Source organism: Pungitius pungitius, chromosome 8 (genome assembly GCF_949316345.1).
Source record: "Pungitius pungitius chromosome 8, fPunPun2.1, whole genome shotgun sequence".
Lineage (NCBI taxonomy): Eukaryota > Metazoa > Chordata > Actinopteri > Perciformes > Gasterosteidae > Pungitius > Pungitius pungitius.
In genome coordinates this window covers 5,684,454-5,702,263 of record NC_084907.1, presented here as the reverse complement: position 1 = coordinate 5,702,263, position 17,810 = coordinate 5,684,454, and the positions used below count along the sequence as shown (strand labels likewise).

General features: G+C 44.3%; 1 protein-coding gene across 1 annotated transcript; it reads right to left on the bottom strand.

The window, feature by feature from the left end:
* Positions 1-8,576: 8,576 nt before the first annotated feature.
* fam210b (family with sequence similarity 210 member B) lies at positions 8,577-15,344 on the bottom strand. The gene is made up of 3 exons (XM_037448198.2): positions 14,699-15,344; positions 10,706-10,896; positions 8,577-9,503 (listed from the first exon to the last, which is right to left on the bottom strand). The coding sequence occupies exons 1-3, from the start codon at positions 15,206-15,208 to the stop codon at positions 9,287-9,289; spliced, it is 918 nt and encodes a 305-aa protein (XP_037304095.2). The 5' UTR covers positions 15,209-15,344; the 3' UTR covers positions 8,577-9,286.
* Positions 15,345-17,810: the final 2,466 nt, after the last annotated feature.

Genomic DNA, 17,810 nt, shown 5'->3' with positions numbered 1-17,810 from the left:
CTCATATCCCAAGTCTGCAATTAATTTTAGTCTTGACTAACAAAGTTCAGTTGTGAAGAACTTTCATAAAAACAGGATAATAACGGGTTGTAGTGGAGTGGATTAATTGTTCAGTTCTGTCTGCATCATCTGGATTAAATACTACTTTAGAATGCAACTGAAAATGCACATTTCCTTTGGAATAAACCCAGTTTAATCTTGCTATTCATGTTTTATTCAGGTTTAGTAAGTCAATAACCTTCCACAGAGCGTGATAGCTACTTACACATTTCGACTCCAATTTTTTTTTTCATCCGTGGCCACACACTGCGTAGGATACAGAACATTCTGAATAACCGTGTAGAACAACAATATGATGAAATGTTCCTCAGAAACAAAGACAGCAAGGAATGTGAATATATATATATATATTGTATAGCTTATTATTAGTTCATTTTAGCTTTTAGCACAAATGCATCCGCTTTCATGACTCATGATTAAAGCGTGTAGAAAGAATGTTCCTATGACATTGATTCTATTTGTCTGGTCACAACCTGAATGTGTCCTGAGTTACATCAGGGTCACAATTGAAGGGATTGTTATTAAAACAGTTTGTCTTGCAGCTATTTCTGTGAGGAGCTATTTGGATTTGTCGTCTCGGCATCAGGGTTATTGGCAACGTTTTTTTCAACAGTTTTAACAAAATGTGCAGTTCAGATTACACAATAGTTGAAAAAAGTTTCAGCCTTGTAATAATACAGCTGATGTATTAATGTAAAGATCAAAGCAGTTTCTAGACTAAACTCTGGTATCAGTCTGGATCTACATATCAATAAAAAAAGTGAAAGTGTGTAATATTAATAATAATAGTAGCTGTAGTAATGACAGCAGGAGCTTTGCTGCTTGATGAACTTCTTTTAGTTTTTTTCAGAAGTCTTGGCCAAGAATTACTAAGCAGAAGATGAGTGGAGGACATCTGCAGGGAATTGTCCATCTGTGAGTGATCTCATTTTAATTCCTAACCATCGGAGCGCATGTAAGAAAGTCATAGTTAGACTGTGGCCATCGTTATTTTTTATTTTATAGCAGAAGGTGGAGAAAAGAGTGGTTCTTCAAGCAGAAGGCATTTCAGCTAATAGCCATGTGTGAATAAGTAAGCATGAAAAACATCCCAATCTGTCTCCAGGTTTTTTGAGAGGCATCGAAAAAATACCAATCACCACAAATGATAAATTGTTTCTCTGTGCACACACACACACATACACACACACACAGTAGCGCGTTTGCGACCCTCCACTATGAGTAGAAGCCCCCCTTCCATCGAGGGTTGGATGATGGTCACGACTCCATGAGCCCAAACTCAGTCCCACGAGCTCTGCAATGGCTTTGATGCATTTTTCAGAGGAGCTCTGACACCAAGGCCAAAAAAAACCTGCACAGTCTCCAAATTCCTGCAGACAGCACAAGCGTACCCTCTCCGCTTCTCCTTTGTCAGGTTTCTCTTTGACGTACCAGAAGTTTCGTAACAATAGTACACGTTCCGTAGTGAGCCCCACACTGTACCTCCACCCTGCCAGCTGACAGCAGTGTGGCAGTGCTGAAGTTCTGTTTAGGTTCCCTTATTAATGAATCTCTCCCTCTCCCTCTCTCGCTCCGCCTCTCCTCTTTCTCTCTTTGACTTTTCCCCCGATAATGTTTTGTAGGTTGTAGGTTAGACCCTTGCTTTCTGTAGGTCTTTGTTTATCCCGACCTCAGCAGAAATAGTGGAAGTCCCTGGACATTTTCTCCTCCTCATTGGTGGGTTCTTAACTCACATTTACATTTAAATGAAGAGTGGTCAGTAAAACAATAGGAGAAATATGCAGTATGTATTTCATTTCCATATCATCAGTGCATTTTTAGTTTAGTGTATTTATTCACTGGTGAGTGACAATAAATGTTATCAATAATTGATTGTAGGTATTAGACTGCTGGTACAAGTATTTCATTTAAGTATTATGTATTTTACATGTTCGACAGGCAATGATTTGCATCGCAATATTAAGTGTTGAAAAAATGTACCTTCTTATGATTTTCTAAATACATGATGAGTTCATATTTATTAATCAAAAAAAGCCATTGAATAGTATTGGAAATCTCTTATTCAATACATTGAGAATTGTTGTGGATTTAAATTGTTGCCCAGTTAGCAGTTGAAATGAATCACATGACTACGTGTTGTGCGGAATGGGTCACTCACTCGTATCATGGCAGAAGTACAGAGCTTTTTCACCTAATTATTTCCGGCCCACAAAGTCCGCTCTCACGGCTTCTTTCAAAAAACAAAAACCCAAATTAACTCACCGTACGCTACCTGCACAGAAATGGCCGGGTTTCCACACCAGCGATTTTAATATCTGCCCACAAATCAGACTTGCCATGTCAAGTAGGTCTGCTGTGAGCTCAGTGACAGCTGTTTCAACACCAACAACTCATTTCTTGCTCTGTGAATGCACACTCGGGGATGTGCAGCGTCACCGCGAGTGTCTTCAGCGCCGGTCCATCGAAAACTCGCCCCGCAGCATCGGGCTTTACCCACCAAACACTCTGTTCTATTCTGCCTTTGGCAAGGTCCTTAGGTCAAAGGTCCCACGTTTCAAAAGGTCTGGGCACAGGGTCTTGATGGCATGGTAGTACGGGGAATGAGAGCATGCAACACGTCATTCGAAAAAAGCACAGAAGGCGCTAAAAGTTGTTGCTAATTCTGTGCAGGTAGCGTACAGTGAGCATGAAATGAGCACTGGAACAACACCACAGGGCCGTGGATGTTTGGACCGGGTCCCTGTAGACGTGATTTCAGTGTTTCTCTGCGACTTCTGTTTTTTTTTTAGACAAACAATTTGCAAAGGGACATTATGTCACAGTGTATACACCATAAAATACCTCATTTGCAATAGCGTATTATCATGAAGTGTGAAGCATATTTTCACCTTGTAGTTTAACAGCTGCTTGAGGTGAATCAAGGTAAAAAAAAACGTGTGTAAAAGCTGGAGGAGAAACATAATGAACTATTCACAGCATACGCAGTCAAAACATTCACTTGCTTGGTATAAGGATCCAACAAATAATGCAGTTCATTTTTTTTTTTTTGAGCACCTGAACACCACAAATTAATATCCAGAGTCAAACATCTCTGCTGTTATCGGTGGAGGGAAACTATCCTCAAGCATTGTGGATTAACGTGTCATAAATCCTGCCAAATAGCCTAATATCATAATATTAGAGGCGACGTCATATCTGAATATGAGAGGAATAATGGGTTTCCTCCTTCTGTCTGCGGGTCTTGATGAAAACCTCATTTTATTGCCACAATCATAATGGAATTATCTCCAGGTGTGATGAGGGCATTTAATGAAATCATTACAAAGGATTACTTGCTCTTTTTCACGGGCTTATTAAAGGGCCCTTTGCGACGGGAGGCGGAGTAAAGGGAGGATGTGTTTTTTCTTTTTTTTCTTCCTCCCTTTCTCTTTCTTCCCTCTCCGATCTGAGTGATTTGCGTGTTTGTCAGTCTGGCAGTCGCACCATTTGCGGCTGGCATAAAAGCCTGCAGGGAGCCACATGATCTGATTGGGAATCATAGGGAAAAGAAGAAGAAGAAGAAAAAAAAAAGGGCATTGGCTGTTGCAGTGTTGTATTGGTGCGTATTGACGCTCTCATTTCATGCCCTCAAAGCACACAGAAAAATGTTTTTTCAATAAACGCTACACTTTGATGCATAGTTTATCTGTTCGGCCTATAATAACGGAGTTTCTCTTTCCTCTTCCCCCGTTTCCTTCTCCATCCGTCCCACTTCCTCTTCCTCACCGTTTCTCTTCCTTCCTTTTTATTAACCATCATGTGACTTCACCTCTCCCATGTGTTGAACTGTATTTAACCTAAGCCTGTAAATCATACTCTTACATTGCCCCGGGGGAGGGGGGGGGGGGGATATACACTATAGATGTTGAGCTTAATGAGCAGCACAGGCAAATCACAGTAGTGCTGCCATCCATAATTCTCTTTGATTGAGTTCTGAATTGTAAAATCAATGTGTGCCTCGGCCGCTGGTCACTTGTAGTTAATATTTCTCTGGATGACAAAGCAACTTTGTTTCTTCCCTCATCAACCAGCGGGGCCCGAGGATCTCATACATCAACGTTCGACGGGCTAATGCACTGAATAGATGATTCGTCTTTATTGTTGTTATCGGCGTCGCCGTTGATGGTCGAGTCGTCTCACTTTAACTTAACCTGCTACTTTATGTCCACTATTGGAAATCAACCCACGTGGCTTTACTCAGGGTACGTGTACATTTACTTTTGTTAGGCTCACAAATGTCAGGCTACTTTTAGATTCATTTATTTCCCTGTAAACCTCAACCATCAACTCGCTTCATTTCATTATGATCTTTTCAATCCACAAGTGAGCGTCTAAAAGAAATGTTGTTACAACCTAATAGACGCAGCCCAAGCTACAACTGATATATATATATATATATATATATATACATATATATATATCTATATTATGTATAGATATATAGATATGAGTGTTTACTAATGTATTTGCCATACGCTCCTCTTGGATACTTACGCAGTAAGTAAAAGTAATTTTCAAGTTGTATTGATTCCAAATACCGTACATTAAAGAATAAAACATATACAACAACATTATAGTGTTATATATAATAAATATATGTTTCTGCTCTAGTTATAGATTAAACTTGGAATGCAGGCCGGATTACTACTTTTAATGATAATAAGAAAAAAAAACGATATAACAAAAAAAGTTAACAGGCCTCTTCCAGTTTAAATATATTATATATACAAAAATACTGATCTGAATAATAGAAGAAAAATGTAAAACAGTTTTGAACATAGCAGATATAAAACATGCTGTTGCCGGCGTCCAGGAGGCCTCTGAGTGGAGGAGCTCTGCTCACTTGGGGTGACAGCGGCGGTGAACGATGGTTACTTTCACAGCCGTTGTCACGCGGTGATGAATAGCTCCGCCTAACTACTCAGGAATAATGCTTAAAACAGAAAATGAATCCACGCCCGTGAATAAATGTATACAAAATTGCTGTTGTGCCTGGTCAGCACTGATTCCAGTGAACTCGAGGAAAGAGGGGAAAATAAAAAGAAGAAAAAAAGAAAAAAGGGGAGAGCAAGCGAGTGCTACAGTGGCACAAAATCAAGCACTCAGCAGCTCCACGATGCGCCATTAGTCTTCATTTTCAGCACGACATGCAACAGGGCCCTCACGTCTCCAGGAACAAACTGAAATGTATCGGGCCGGCCAGTTTAGGCTAATTGAAAGAAATTGTCTGTCTGGGGGGGCTTTCCATTACAGTCTGCAGAGGGCGGTGGGTCGGGGGTGATGATCGGGAGGGGGGTGGCGGGGGGGGGGGCTTGAGCTTGTGGCCCTCCGCTCGACACTGCGGCCCGGTCTCCTGTTAATGGTTTGATCCATGGGCGCCCTCCACTGAGCAGACAGTCTGGGCCGAGGGGAATCATTTAAGGGGGAATCATTTAAGGAGGATTTATGAGATGCATTCATTACCAAGCGCAGACAAACGGCCTTCAAATCGATGGCGCCGCCTCTGTAGGTGGTTGGCGGCGGCGTGCTGCACCCGCTGCAGTTTTCGATTTCACTCTGCTCCCCATCACATCAGCCAGGGGATTTTTAAATATTTTCCTTAGGTGCATGTAGCTGGTTTTACAGCCCGTTGCCTTTAATTATTAATATGTGTCCAAGCGGTCAATTGAAGGTAATTGACCTGGTAATTGTCCTGTGATCAGCTCTTATCGGGGTCCCACAACCGCTTCATGGACAATTTGTGCAATCTTTTCAGATGATCTCGTGCCTCTGAATTTAGACGTAGTCATGGTTGAACATTGTCTTCTAGTGAGGCCTGGAGAAGAGGTCCGTCGCGAACTTCTCAGTCCCCAAATCCGAAGGCCAAACATTTAGTTTCCGTCGTTGCCAACGATTCCTTTTAAAAAGTCCTTCAAAACTGACCTGATGCTGCAGAATTTAATTGACCTTTGCACATCTCTGTCTTAGCATCACTAAATGTCAACCACTCCGGGGCCTACTCTTAACGTCAGTGTGAATCCACTCAAGACAAAATGGAGGCCACGGTTTGACTTAACAAGGGGAGCGTTAATTTGCCCCGAGGTTTTGCCGTACGCGGCGAGCACCGAATGACCCCGGCTGTCTGTTAGACGCGTGACGGGCCTCCAGCTGAGGGTTAGTACGGTCAAAAACATAATCCACATCCGCCCAGAAGCACTCAACAATTCCTCCCTCTTCTTCTCTGTCACATGCCAGAAAGAAAAAAAAAACTCTCCGTCTCCAACCTCGCCCTGTTTGTAATTGCCCACATTTAAGAGCTGAATCCCGAGGAGCAATGAGACTGAGGAGGAGGAGGAGGAGGAAGAGGAGGAGGCGCGGTGCTCGGGCAGAAATAAATAAAGCAGACGCCGCACGCGTCTCCGGTAGAAACTGACTGGCACCAGTGCTTAAAATAATAAGATGCAGCTGTTGATAGTGGCGACAGTCTCCGGGTTTACTTCCCCGTGGCAGCAGAGGAGGCGCGATGAAGGCAGACAGCTGACAGGTGCTCCAGGATGATGCTGCCGTCGGGTGCACCTGCTAAACTTAACTCGGGAGACGGGCGAGGAGGAATGTGGAGAGGGAGGAAAAGGAAGGAGACGCTGGAGAGCGTAGTGGGGGGGGGGGGAAGGGGTGGTCCGGGAACACAGCAAAGCATACACCTATATTTATTTATACGGAGGACAGAGAGAGCGTGCACAGAAGCGGTGGAGTACACGCGTGTGTGTGTGTGTGTGTGAGATCCGTCTACACGCTGACTCTCTTAACAAGTAGCGAGCGGCTCATGAGACGGGGCGATGCAGGACGCGTAAATGACGAAATTAAATTATTTTACGGTGCAAGGGGAGAAAAGGAGGCTTGTCAGAGAGTGTGTGTGTGTGTGTGTGTGCCATATGTTCCACTATCACTGCGTGCATCAGCATTTCGCATCTGCTCGATCCACACTTCCAACTCTTCCGTTGCGGTTTTACATTCAGACCCACTGCGTTGCTCTGATCGCGGCGACACTCGAGGTGTTTCTGACTTTGAGTGAATACATTAAAAGGTGTGTAGTCAGGAGCAGCGGCTGGGGGTCCCGAACCCCTTTGAACCCCTGGTCGTGGCAGCGGGGGGGTCAAAACCAGATGAAGAAGTGTTCACTCGTCTCACAACTCGGTTCTGGGCTGAGCTAAAGGTGACGGGGAGTGTGACCGTGAAGCTGATCTTCCCTCTCTTCTTATTCCTGAGTGTCAAGCTTTCTCTCTCTCTCTCACACACACACACACACACACACACACACACTCACAAATACGCAAATGCACAGGCGTGTGGAGGAGCCCAGCGCATCGCAGGTAGCTCCACAGAGTGGCTGGGAGCGCTGTCACCAATTTGTTCTTAGCCATGGGGGACATGCAGGGGATGGAGAGGCGATGGCAGCTCCCTGTCCTCATCATGGCTAATGAGGCCCAGGCTTCTCCTTCTACCTGTGTGTGTGTGTCTGTGTGTGTGTGTGGGAGAGAGAGAGAGATCGGTTTGTATCACTTCGTGTCACAGTGCTGCCAAAAATCCTTTTTTTGAAAAGCGGGGGTTCGATATCTGGCACAGACCACCGTGCACGCTCTTGGTTCTGCTTATACAAGTCCCCTTGCTGAATTATTTACGGGCCCAACACACACACACACACACCTTACCAAAAGTGGTCGTTCTACGCTAACTAAGTGTGGACTTGTTTCTGGTGATTTTAGGAAAAACAAAATTAAACAGAAAATATACTTTTATTGTCTTTATATTTTACACACACACACACACACACACTTAAAGTGAGCAGATCTAGTGTTGGTCTTCGCAGCTACTATTCAATACAGAGCTTGAAGGAATCAGCACCGGGTGAGGTGCTTGCTGTGAGGTTTCAAACCATCAAGGAGGGGGGGAGGGGGAGGGGCAGGATTGCATCATACCTGCTGTGATTACATACAGCCAGATTAAGGAATTCTTACGAGGAATAAAAGTGGTCAGGAAGCACAGAGCTTCATAGGAACCTTTAACAATGTAGTTTTGTGTCTTCAGACTAGTCTTTCAAGAAGAAGTATCATCCAGTTGTCTGTGACAAGGAGCTCAGTAAATATTTTCAAGTTTTGAGTAATCTCCCAATATTTGTACAGCTACTCCGTCGTTGCATTGCAGACGACTATCAGTCACACGCGACAACAACAAGAAGAGTTTGGGAAGCATTTAGCATGATGTTTGTAGGACGCACGAGGAGCGATGCTCCTTCTGGTGATATAATGCTCATATCCATCTTGAAGACATCAAGGGTACAAAGACGTTCAATCTTATGAGAGATGAGAACTGTTGCAGTTCTGTCAGAGTAATGGAGCCTGGTATCTGTAGCTCATGAGCTCCCCGGTGTGGCGGAAAAGGAGGAATGCAACCTCGACTCATTGTGTGATTGTAGTATTTCAGAAGAAAAACGCTACGTGTGAAAGAGAAATTCTGTTTTTAATTGTTAAATACAGTCCATTCAAATTAGAAAAAAAAAAAGAAGAAAAAAAAAAGAACCAACATCCTTCACCTTGGATTGGACTACAACCAGCTTCACTCACAGATGAATGTAGATGGGGTTACTGCCGCTGCAGCGGCACAGCAGAGGGACACGAGAAGAATGGAAACGGATGCTGGGAGACGTGTTGAGAGGGAAATGAAATAGCGGGGAAGCCAAACCACGGCAGGAAAATAAAAACGGTAAATGCGGGTCTGAGGAAGCAGAGGAAGGTGAGAAAGAGGAGCGAGGTAGGAGACAGAGAGAACCTGAATTATTCTGCTGAGTCATGCAACACCGGAGCGACGGCTCAGGCGACGAGGAACGGTGGAGAAGACGTCAGCTTTTTTCTAGAGGACCGTCACACTGAAAGAGCTTAAAAAAACCCCGATCAACACCACTGATTGCAAATAAATAGTTTAGCTTTTCAGCCTTTTTTTTTTTGGAATGCACACACACACATTAAAAACACAACTCTAACAGTAACCTCTTTGAACGCAGGCACTAATGAATAAAATGTTTTTACCTGAATTCACAATGACCGACGAGAGCTGCGTCATACCTGTGACGAGGGCGAATGCAATATGGGTACATTTGACTATGGCTATTAACAGTCCGGAGGTCTGCTGCTTGAGGAGTGGAGTAGGGTCCTCAGGGTGCAGGCGTGGGCGGCTTGAAGTGACCAGTCTTTCTGAAGTAGCGCACGATGAGAGGCACGGACACCAGAGTGATGCTGATGCGAAGCGGAGCGAAGAGCTTGTGGATGGCGTAGGCCAGGACGAACGCGCTTGTTCCCGCCGCCATCCTGGAGCGGACGACGGACTCGCTGAAGCCCACTTTGCACAGCACGGCAGCCATATCGATACCACTGGGGAGACGGACGACACGGAAAACTGGTTAGAAGTACGTAGACAATCACTCACTCACTTCGTCTTAGATTTGTCTTTGAATTAAGTGGTTGGTTCTCTATATACACAGATATACACACGTGTGTGTGTGTGTGTGTAGAGGATCAATCCTGCATGTGTTAACAAAGGTACATGTGGTTAAGAGGACCACCTTCCAATAAATATTTTAATTCTTAAGTAAAACAATCATGACTTTTAACACAAGGCAGGATAGTCCACCCCCCCATATATTCATTTTTAATTAAAGTTTTTAAAACAAAAAAAGATCAAACAAAAATACCTCATTCTTAATGATAAATAAAACCAGCATAAATTGTATTTTAATGAAATAAATATTGATAATACAAACATGAAATATTACATTTTGACTCTCAGCAAAATAAACTCATTAAACTAATCATTAAACTCATTCACAATAAGGTTACTGGAATATCATATGGATTACTACAGTACATAAACCTAAAACCAACTATCTCAAAAGGAAAAATCCACATTTTAATTTAAGAGGCTCCAAAGACAAAATGTATCCCTAGTAAAGTGTAAAGTAAAGTCCCATCGTCTCTTCAGTTCTTAATGCAAGTCACATGATTAACACCAGAGGGAGCTGTGCTCCCAAAAAAATGTACAATTTATTTTGTGGCCTTTTGAACCTCAAACTGATTACATTAGCATAAGAAAAACTTCAAAACCAAAGAGGGTCTAACAAGCTACATCTTTCCCTGCCTGTGTGAAACAGTTCTGTAACGCCATGACATTTTCATCTGAGCTATTTGGCAAAATGAATATGCAAATAGCACTAACACGGGGCACAGAGCTGCTTCAATCAATACAAAACCTAATCCGGGCGATGTGGCCCCACAGTGAGACTAGTGATAAACGGCTGTCACGGTCAGCGAGTTTAGGGATGTTTCAGTGCCTCCTGGCACGTGGCCACACGGATACATTTACTAAAACTAAGGCTGCTCGGTGACGCCTCGGCTTCAACGAAACATAAAGGAGCCGGATAAGGTCATGGTATGTGCATCATGCGTGGTTTACACCCACGTGGTGTCGAGTTACGGTTATTGACTTTGTCATGTTTACTTTGAGAAAAGGGGAATACAGACCAGATATAGAAAGTATAAATTGTACGTGCACAAGCTATACTCTGATGCTTTGTCACCTGGATATGAGGAGATAGAACATTCCCAGCGACATGAGGGAGATCCCGATGTGAAAGGACACTCCCACCGCTCCATATTCCTTGAAGACTTTCTTTAGCTGCTGGGTCTTGCTTGGTTTTCCTCCCTCTGGCTCCGGCTCCCCCGGGAGCGTCGCCGCCGATGAGGAAGTAGAAGAGGCCTCCTTTACTTCCTGTTTGAAAAGAGAGTGTTTCAATGGAGGGGAGCAGAACGTGCTGGTGGGGGGGGGGGGGGGGGGGGCGGACGCAGACAGAGGGGAGGAAGTGGTTTCAAATTGTGGGCACGGTTTCCACACGGAATACGTGATCTTGGAAACTTTTCCTGTTGGAATTCCAAGAACTCCCTCAAACTACAAAACGGTGCAGCTCCAAATACGGCTTCACTTCTGATTCAACTAATGTCAGTTTTGAACCAAGTCAAATAATATCAGGTGGACGGGACAATGTTTGTAGGAAGGGTCACACAGAAACCTGACTTTCATTTCTCACTCTGATCTCAGGCAGAAGACTACATGTATTCTTGATGTACAGGTGCAATAAATATGTGGACATTCCAATCCCCTTTGACCTTAAAGGGGTCGTGGGTTGCAGCTGTTGGCCTTTGCAAGGTAGCACTGACCCATGAAAATCCTCTGAACGCCATCAACAATAAAAACAGACACCAAAAGCTAAATCAACTCAAGAATTTCCTTTTCCTCTGCAGAGTCACCGAATCACAAAGTAGAAGATCCTTTGTAGCGCTATAAAAAGAAAACAGCCTTTTCACTTTTCAGTAAAATACAGACAACAAAACATAAAAGAAACACTGTGAACTAGATGGAGCACGGAGTTGAGGTCACGATGTACAAGCAAGTCAAACCGGGCTGAGTCAGCTGATTGAACAAGCTGCTGTGTGGTTTCGCTAATTCACGTGATCATTTACCCTTTCCCACACAGGCCGAGTCAGTCACTCTCTTACACGTGTGTCACACACTCACACGCTAAATCACCTTCAATCAGTCCATGTCATCAGGAGCCCCCGGAGCTCCAAAAAGAACAAACATTTTAAAAGTGTCACTTGAACGATTGTTTTAAAAATTTTCCAAAGATTTAGGTACGCCTCATAACTATGGGACATTACTGTAATGTATTTAAAGAATCCTGGATCATGAAGTCACAATTAAGTTATTAAAATGAATACTCAATCACAGAGTTTAGGCATTGTTAAACATTTAAACCCAAAATAATTCTAAGACTTCAATCAGCAAATATTTGACCAAAGTATAAGTAAACAACAGTAGGAGCACACATTCAGAGGCAGAATTCAGTACTAACCAGTTAGTACCCACAGCGAGGGAAGCATCTGGTGCGACTCAAGGTCACCCAGTTTCCCAATCATGCTGCTGTGGAAATGAAATGGCAACAAAATACTTTTATGGGGCCCTCGCAGGCTGATTAGATGTTTTGATCATGATTAAATATAGCAGGGGAAAAAAAACACTATTTTATCTTCTGGATGATGACGGCTGTGAATTTGAAACCGTAAAAAGGGGCAGCCGCCTCAAGGTCACAGTGTCCATCGGCTGCATCTGAGACCAAACTATTCTATTATAGTATGCGGGTGAATGACTGTACCGAATTGTGAAAAGACAATTTCGAGCAAAACGTTTGGTACCATCTACAGAAAGTGCTTCTGCTGTGCACTTTCCTTTATATCCATCTCCCCTCTTGTTGACATTCAGCTGGCTTCCAAATGTGTTCCTCTCAAGGCCTGAGACCGATAATTTATCGTCCAGTTTGTCCCGAGTGACGTAGCCACCGGCCTGCCGACAATGGACAATGGAAAGAAAAGGAGTGGGCGAGGGGGCAGGCCTTTGCCTCCCGGAGGCCAGTGGGGCCGAGCTAAAAGTCAAGGCAGGCAGCGGCATGGGAGGGTCATGGCAGGGTCATGTGAGCGAGGGGCCAAGGGGAGTTGTGCCGGGGAGGGTGTGTGGGTGGGAGGTGGAACAGTGGCACTGCTGTGTTTGATAACAGCCTTTGAGAGACAAGGAAAACGCAAGCAAACACAGACGGACGCACTCGCGTGCACGGATAGCGCAGAAGAGAGACCAAGCTAAAATGTTTCATGTAGATAAGATGAGAAAGTCAAACTGAACAGAAACGACAGCATGAAACTGACGAGAATCCGGTCAATTTTCAAAATAAAACGTTTTTCATAATGGTCCTAAACTTTGTTTAGTTTTATCATGTCTAGAAAGCTAATAGCCATCAGCCTCAACCGTAGCACAATAAATATTAGCTACTGACACTGATGGTTAATGTGGCCAACAGACCTGCTGAACGTCAGCATGTTAGCATTGTACCAATGCACATGTTAGCATTGTCACAGCGCGCATGCTAACATTTAGGCCTGCAACAACGCATCGATGAAATCAATTTAAAAATCGGTTATTTAAAAGTGTTGGCAACGAATTTTATTATCGCTTTGTTGTGTTGCACGATTATTACGTCATTCAGAGTTGCGGAGATGTAAACTGAGCAAAAAAAAAAAAAAAAGCAGACGTAGAGGAAACGGCAGCCAGCAGTGGCGGCAGTTGTTGTGAGTCACATGATGCAGGCAAAGACGTGTCGGGAGCACAATGTTGTCCTGTTTTGACGTGAGGAACGTAAGGAGCCTCCCGCACCTCTTCTGCTGTTTACTCGTCATCCAGCTGATCAAGCTAGCGTTAGCTCGCTAATAACAGCAGTGAAGCAGTTTTTACTCGCCTTTTATTGGATCATTCATTTTTCAATCTGTACATATTTCATGCTTTGTCTCATTTCAGTTATTGTTGACAAATATGTGGGTTATACAGTAGTGGATGTGATGCCTGTAAAGGGAGACACACAGTGATCCATTAAACCAGCGCACTTTTCAAATTTTCTGATTTGTATCTTTCTTTATTTTTCATGAATTATTATAATAAATCGACCGTTTAATCGATTATCCAAATAACTCGTTAGTTGCAGCCCTACGAACACAGCGAGAATGTTAGCATGGTCACTGCGGATTTGTTAGCATTGTCAGAGCAGGCATGTCAGCATGGTCACAGCGAGCATGTTAGCATCGTCAGAGCGAGCATGTTAGCATGGTCACAGCGAGCATGTTAGCATGGTCACAGCGAGCATGTTAGCATGGTCACAGCGAGCATGTTAGCATGGTCACAGCGAGCATGTTAGCATGGTCACAGCGAGCATGTTAGCATCGTCACAGCGAGCATGTTAGCATCTTCACAGCGAGCATGTTAGCATCGTCACAGCGAGCATGTTAGCATGGTCACAGCGGGAGCGCTGCTTGGTGTTCTTTTGTAATTATCCAACCTAATAATTATGTAATTCAGAATAAACCTGAAACTCAGAGCCTGCATAACTCTGAAAGGTTACAGTACAGTAGTGTTTGTTGTTTCCTGCAGGTTGAGATAACCCGCATGTAATCTCCTCTTTCACAACATTAGTGTTCAGCTCTTCAGGAAGAGAAGTGTCAAAGTTCATTGAATCTAAATGAAATGAGACATAGTGACTCATTGTATGACTCCTTTATTTAAAAACAGCAGGCCAGCTTCTTTGCCGGTCCTTATTTCTGGGAACAAGTTCAACAGTGACTCAGCAATGTGCTTCTTCAACTGTGTAAGCAACACCTCTGCTGCTTCAGCTTCAAGTTGTGAAGACGGGATCAATTGTGCAACAGCTGTTGTCAATTTCCTGCAGATGTTGACAGGCCACGTGGCTACGCGCGTCACACAGTGTTTAACAAGCCTGCGAGTCACCGAGGAGGCCCAGACGGACAGGCGGGTCAGCAGCTTTTATTTGCATATTTCATGATTTTGAGTTCAACACCCTCTCTCCTCCCCATGGACAGACACACACACACACACACGTGCGGGGGGGGGGGGGGGGGATATGTGCGCCCGTGCTAACCTTCCACTGGGGTCAAACAAATATTAGTTAATTAATTACCCCTTTGTCGTTAGCCGTGTGCTCCTCGCCGCCGTCGCTCCTCTTCGTGGACAACCCTCTGGTGTGCATTGTCCCGGCAGAGCAGAGTGGACCGAGCCCCCCCCAGGCGCCTGTAAACAAACCCGCACCGGGCGGCCCACCGCTCGCGTGCACGAGCCGCGGCGCGACAACATCTGCGTGACCGCGTTCACCTCGCACGCGTCTCCAGAGATCCGCGTGTTTATCCGCCATCCGGTCCCAGTGTCCCCATGCAAGAGCGCGCGGCCACGAGTCCCGGTCCTCCACAGGTCGCCGGCTCGGCTGGTTTTGTTGTTGTTGTTGTTGTTGCTGTTGTTGTTGTTTCCCTAGTCGGACACGATTCGCATCGCCGGCCCGGGCGGACACGCAGAAACACCGGTACCCCGGGAACGCGTGGCCCTTGCGTAACGTGACGTGCCTCCGGCTGCTCGCCCCGAGAAGCGAGCCCGCGGGCTTCAGAGCGTGAGCCGCCGCGGACAGGCACACAAACATGGTGGGGACCGAGCCTCCGAACCTCCGAACCCTCGCCGCTAAACGGAGTCGAACAACGAAAGGGTGTCAGTGAGCGGCTGTGAACACGCTGTCCTGCGCCCTCCCGCCTCCCGGTCCTCTTGTTGACCGATTATCACCGACAGCCAATGGGAGCCGACGCGCAATCGCAGATAAGCGAAGCTTTGCGCGGAGGGGGAGAACGAGCGAGGGAGGGAGATAGAGAGGAGGAGGAGGAGGAGGAGGGATTTAAAGGTGTAACAGTGTTAATTATTACAATTGAGTTATGAAACATCCTCACAGAAGGAACTGCGGCTTCTTCTGTTTTTTCTTTCTTCCAGGCCACTATTTCTCTACAGGCTGTGGACTAGTTAACAAGTTTAAAGTTCGGGAAATGTTTGATCTATAATGCCATCATGTGTTATACAAAATTCAAGCAATTCCATTATCCATGAATTTATACTAACCAGGTATTTTTTCTAGAAAACATAGCGTCTTTTTTTTTTAACAATAAAGACCAGGTGAGGGGGCGGGGCGGGGCGGGCCGTGGGGGGGGGGGGGGGGGGTAGAGTCCCAAAAAACAATCATAATTCAACCAAATAAAAGAAACAATTACAAACCCAAATCAAGACATAAACAGTTAAAAAAATGCACATTAATGAGCGTGCTGAATCCAAACAAGACATCAGCAAATTGTAACTACACAATTGCACACGATTCTTCTGACAACATTTCATTGTGGGCTCTTATCTGTGGATTTTGGCAGCACTGCATGTTATGGGGAGATAAAGACAAGCCATTAACGACATTTTGAAACAGTTACAATGATGTGTCAAAGCTCTACAGGTTCTAGAGGTTTTTCCTCAAAAATTGTTTTTCTCTTTTTCTGGTGGAGAAAGTATGAAAGTTGCAAAGTAGTGTTAAAAATACCCACATTCATAATTTCTCTGAAGTAGAAGTACATAAAAAAGTACTGAAAACTGTACTACACAACAGTCCTTGTCAGAGCATTACAAAATATGGAGTTACAACTAAGGTGTTACTGCAGCACTTGAATGATAAACCTGAATGTGGTGGATCTTATTTGAAATACTTTTTCTGTGAACTCTTAATCCTCAAAGTCACAAGTCGTCAAAGAGGTTTTTTTTTTTAATAAAACGATTCAATCTTTTTCTTCTATCGTGAAGAAGTTTCAAAAAGCTACTCTTGTAAAAGTAGTTACTTTCCTTTTCAAATGTGCATTTAGATTGGCATGCGGCTGCAAAACCAGACCACATTCTTAACAAAAGCCCGACCCAAAATGGACATGGTGAAAAATAAGAGTGTCACACTTTACTAAATATTTCCCTCTGTGGCAATACCTTTTGATGCGATACATACTTTTTTTTCTTCCTTAAACAGACGTTACAGTTACAAAACGCATCGACAAAGAAACAGTCGAAGAGCGAGCAGCGAGGAGGAGAGATATAAAGATGGTGGGATGTTTGGCAGGAAGCCACAAGAAACCCGCTCAGTCAGTGCAGCAGCAGAGCCTTTTGTCTCAAACATACACACACACATTGAAAACAGCTCTTGGTTTTAAACACCCCTCTCTTCATATGTATATAAACATAAGTTTGCCAAAAGGGGACATCACCATGTGTCAATGTCGAATAGGTAAATTATCGTTGACCTCATACAAGCAGAATGAAGAAGTACTTTCATATTTGATGTGGTGTCATGATTCTAGTTGTAGTTGGTGTCAATATTGATATTGTGCACTGTTGCGTTGTTAAAAAGGTCTTCTCAAAAAGGTGGCTGACCCCTTCACTGTGTCATGAGCACGGTTCTTATAAATATACCTTGCCATGACATATTTTATGACATGAAACTGATTTAAAATAATCTGCAGAGGCCACTGCTGGGGTCTAAACAGAAGTCGGGGAATATTTCTGGAACATCTTTATATTTTGAATTAAAACCAACTGCCACTGTGGGTTTTATTTTTATTATAATTGTACACCCTACTTCACCATATCTACTTAAAAATACTAGATTGTTGAACGGAGATACTGATATCGATAACCTTTTGCATAGTATGCTATTTATATATTTTTCTCACATACCAAATCATTACATTTTCTCCAGCTTACTATCCAGTGACTGTTGTGACACTTCTTCATGACACTGTTTATCTATTTCGGATCACTTGACAGGTGGACATCCAGGAAGGAAGTGCTGCTGCTCAGTGAACCGGTTTCTCTGGTCTCTCAAGACAACCCTCACTCTTTGTGGCACCAGGTCCTTCAGTCAGAATTCGGAATCCGTGTGTTTCATGATGCCAACTGGGGGATCATTCTGTGCAGCGAATTGACACGAGACGCCCAGTAAATCCCAAAGCACCCTGGGAACCCTGCGGACGTTCTGACCCACCGAGCCATCCCTCCCTCCTCCCCCCCATCCGTCTGCTCCCTTTTGTGTGCCGCTCTTCATGTCCGTCTTCTCACACTCTGGCAGTGCGCTCAATAGAAGTGGCCCCCTCCCTGCCGCCCCCCCCCCCCTCCCGCTTTCAGGGCCCCGCCATCCACCCTTCATTTGCATGCCGTCTGCCATTTCCCCAGTGAAA

What these genes read in the sequence shown, in the direction of transcription:
- fam210b (XM_037448198.2), bottom strand. Translation starts at nt 15,208, where the DNA reads ATGTTTGTGTGCCTGTCCGCGGCGGCTCACGCTCTGAAGCCCGCGGGC. An exon ending in ACACGGCTAACGACAAAGGG is followed by an intron (nt 10,897 to 14,698) that starts GTAATTAATTAA and finishes CTTTTCAAACAG; the next exon opens with GAAGTAAAGGAGGCCTCTTC. An exon ending in TTCTATCTCCTCATATCCAG is followed by an intron (nt 9,504 to 10,705) that starts GTGACAAAGCAT and finishes CCGTCTCCCCAG; the next exon opens with TGGTATCGATATGGCTGCCG.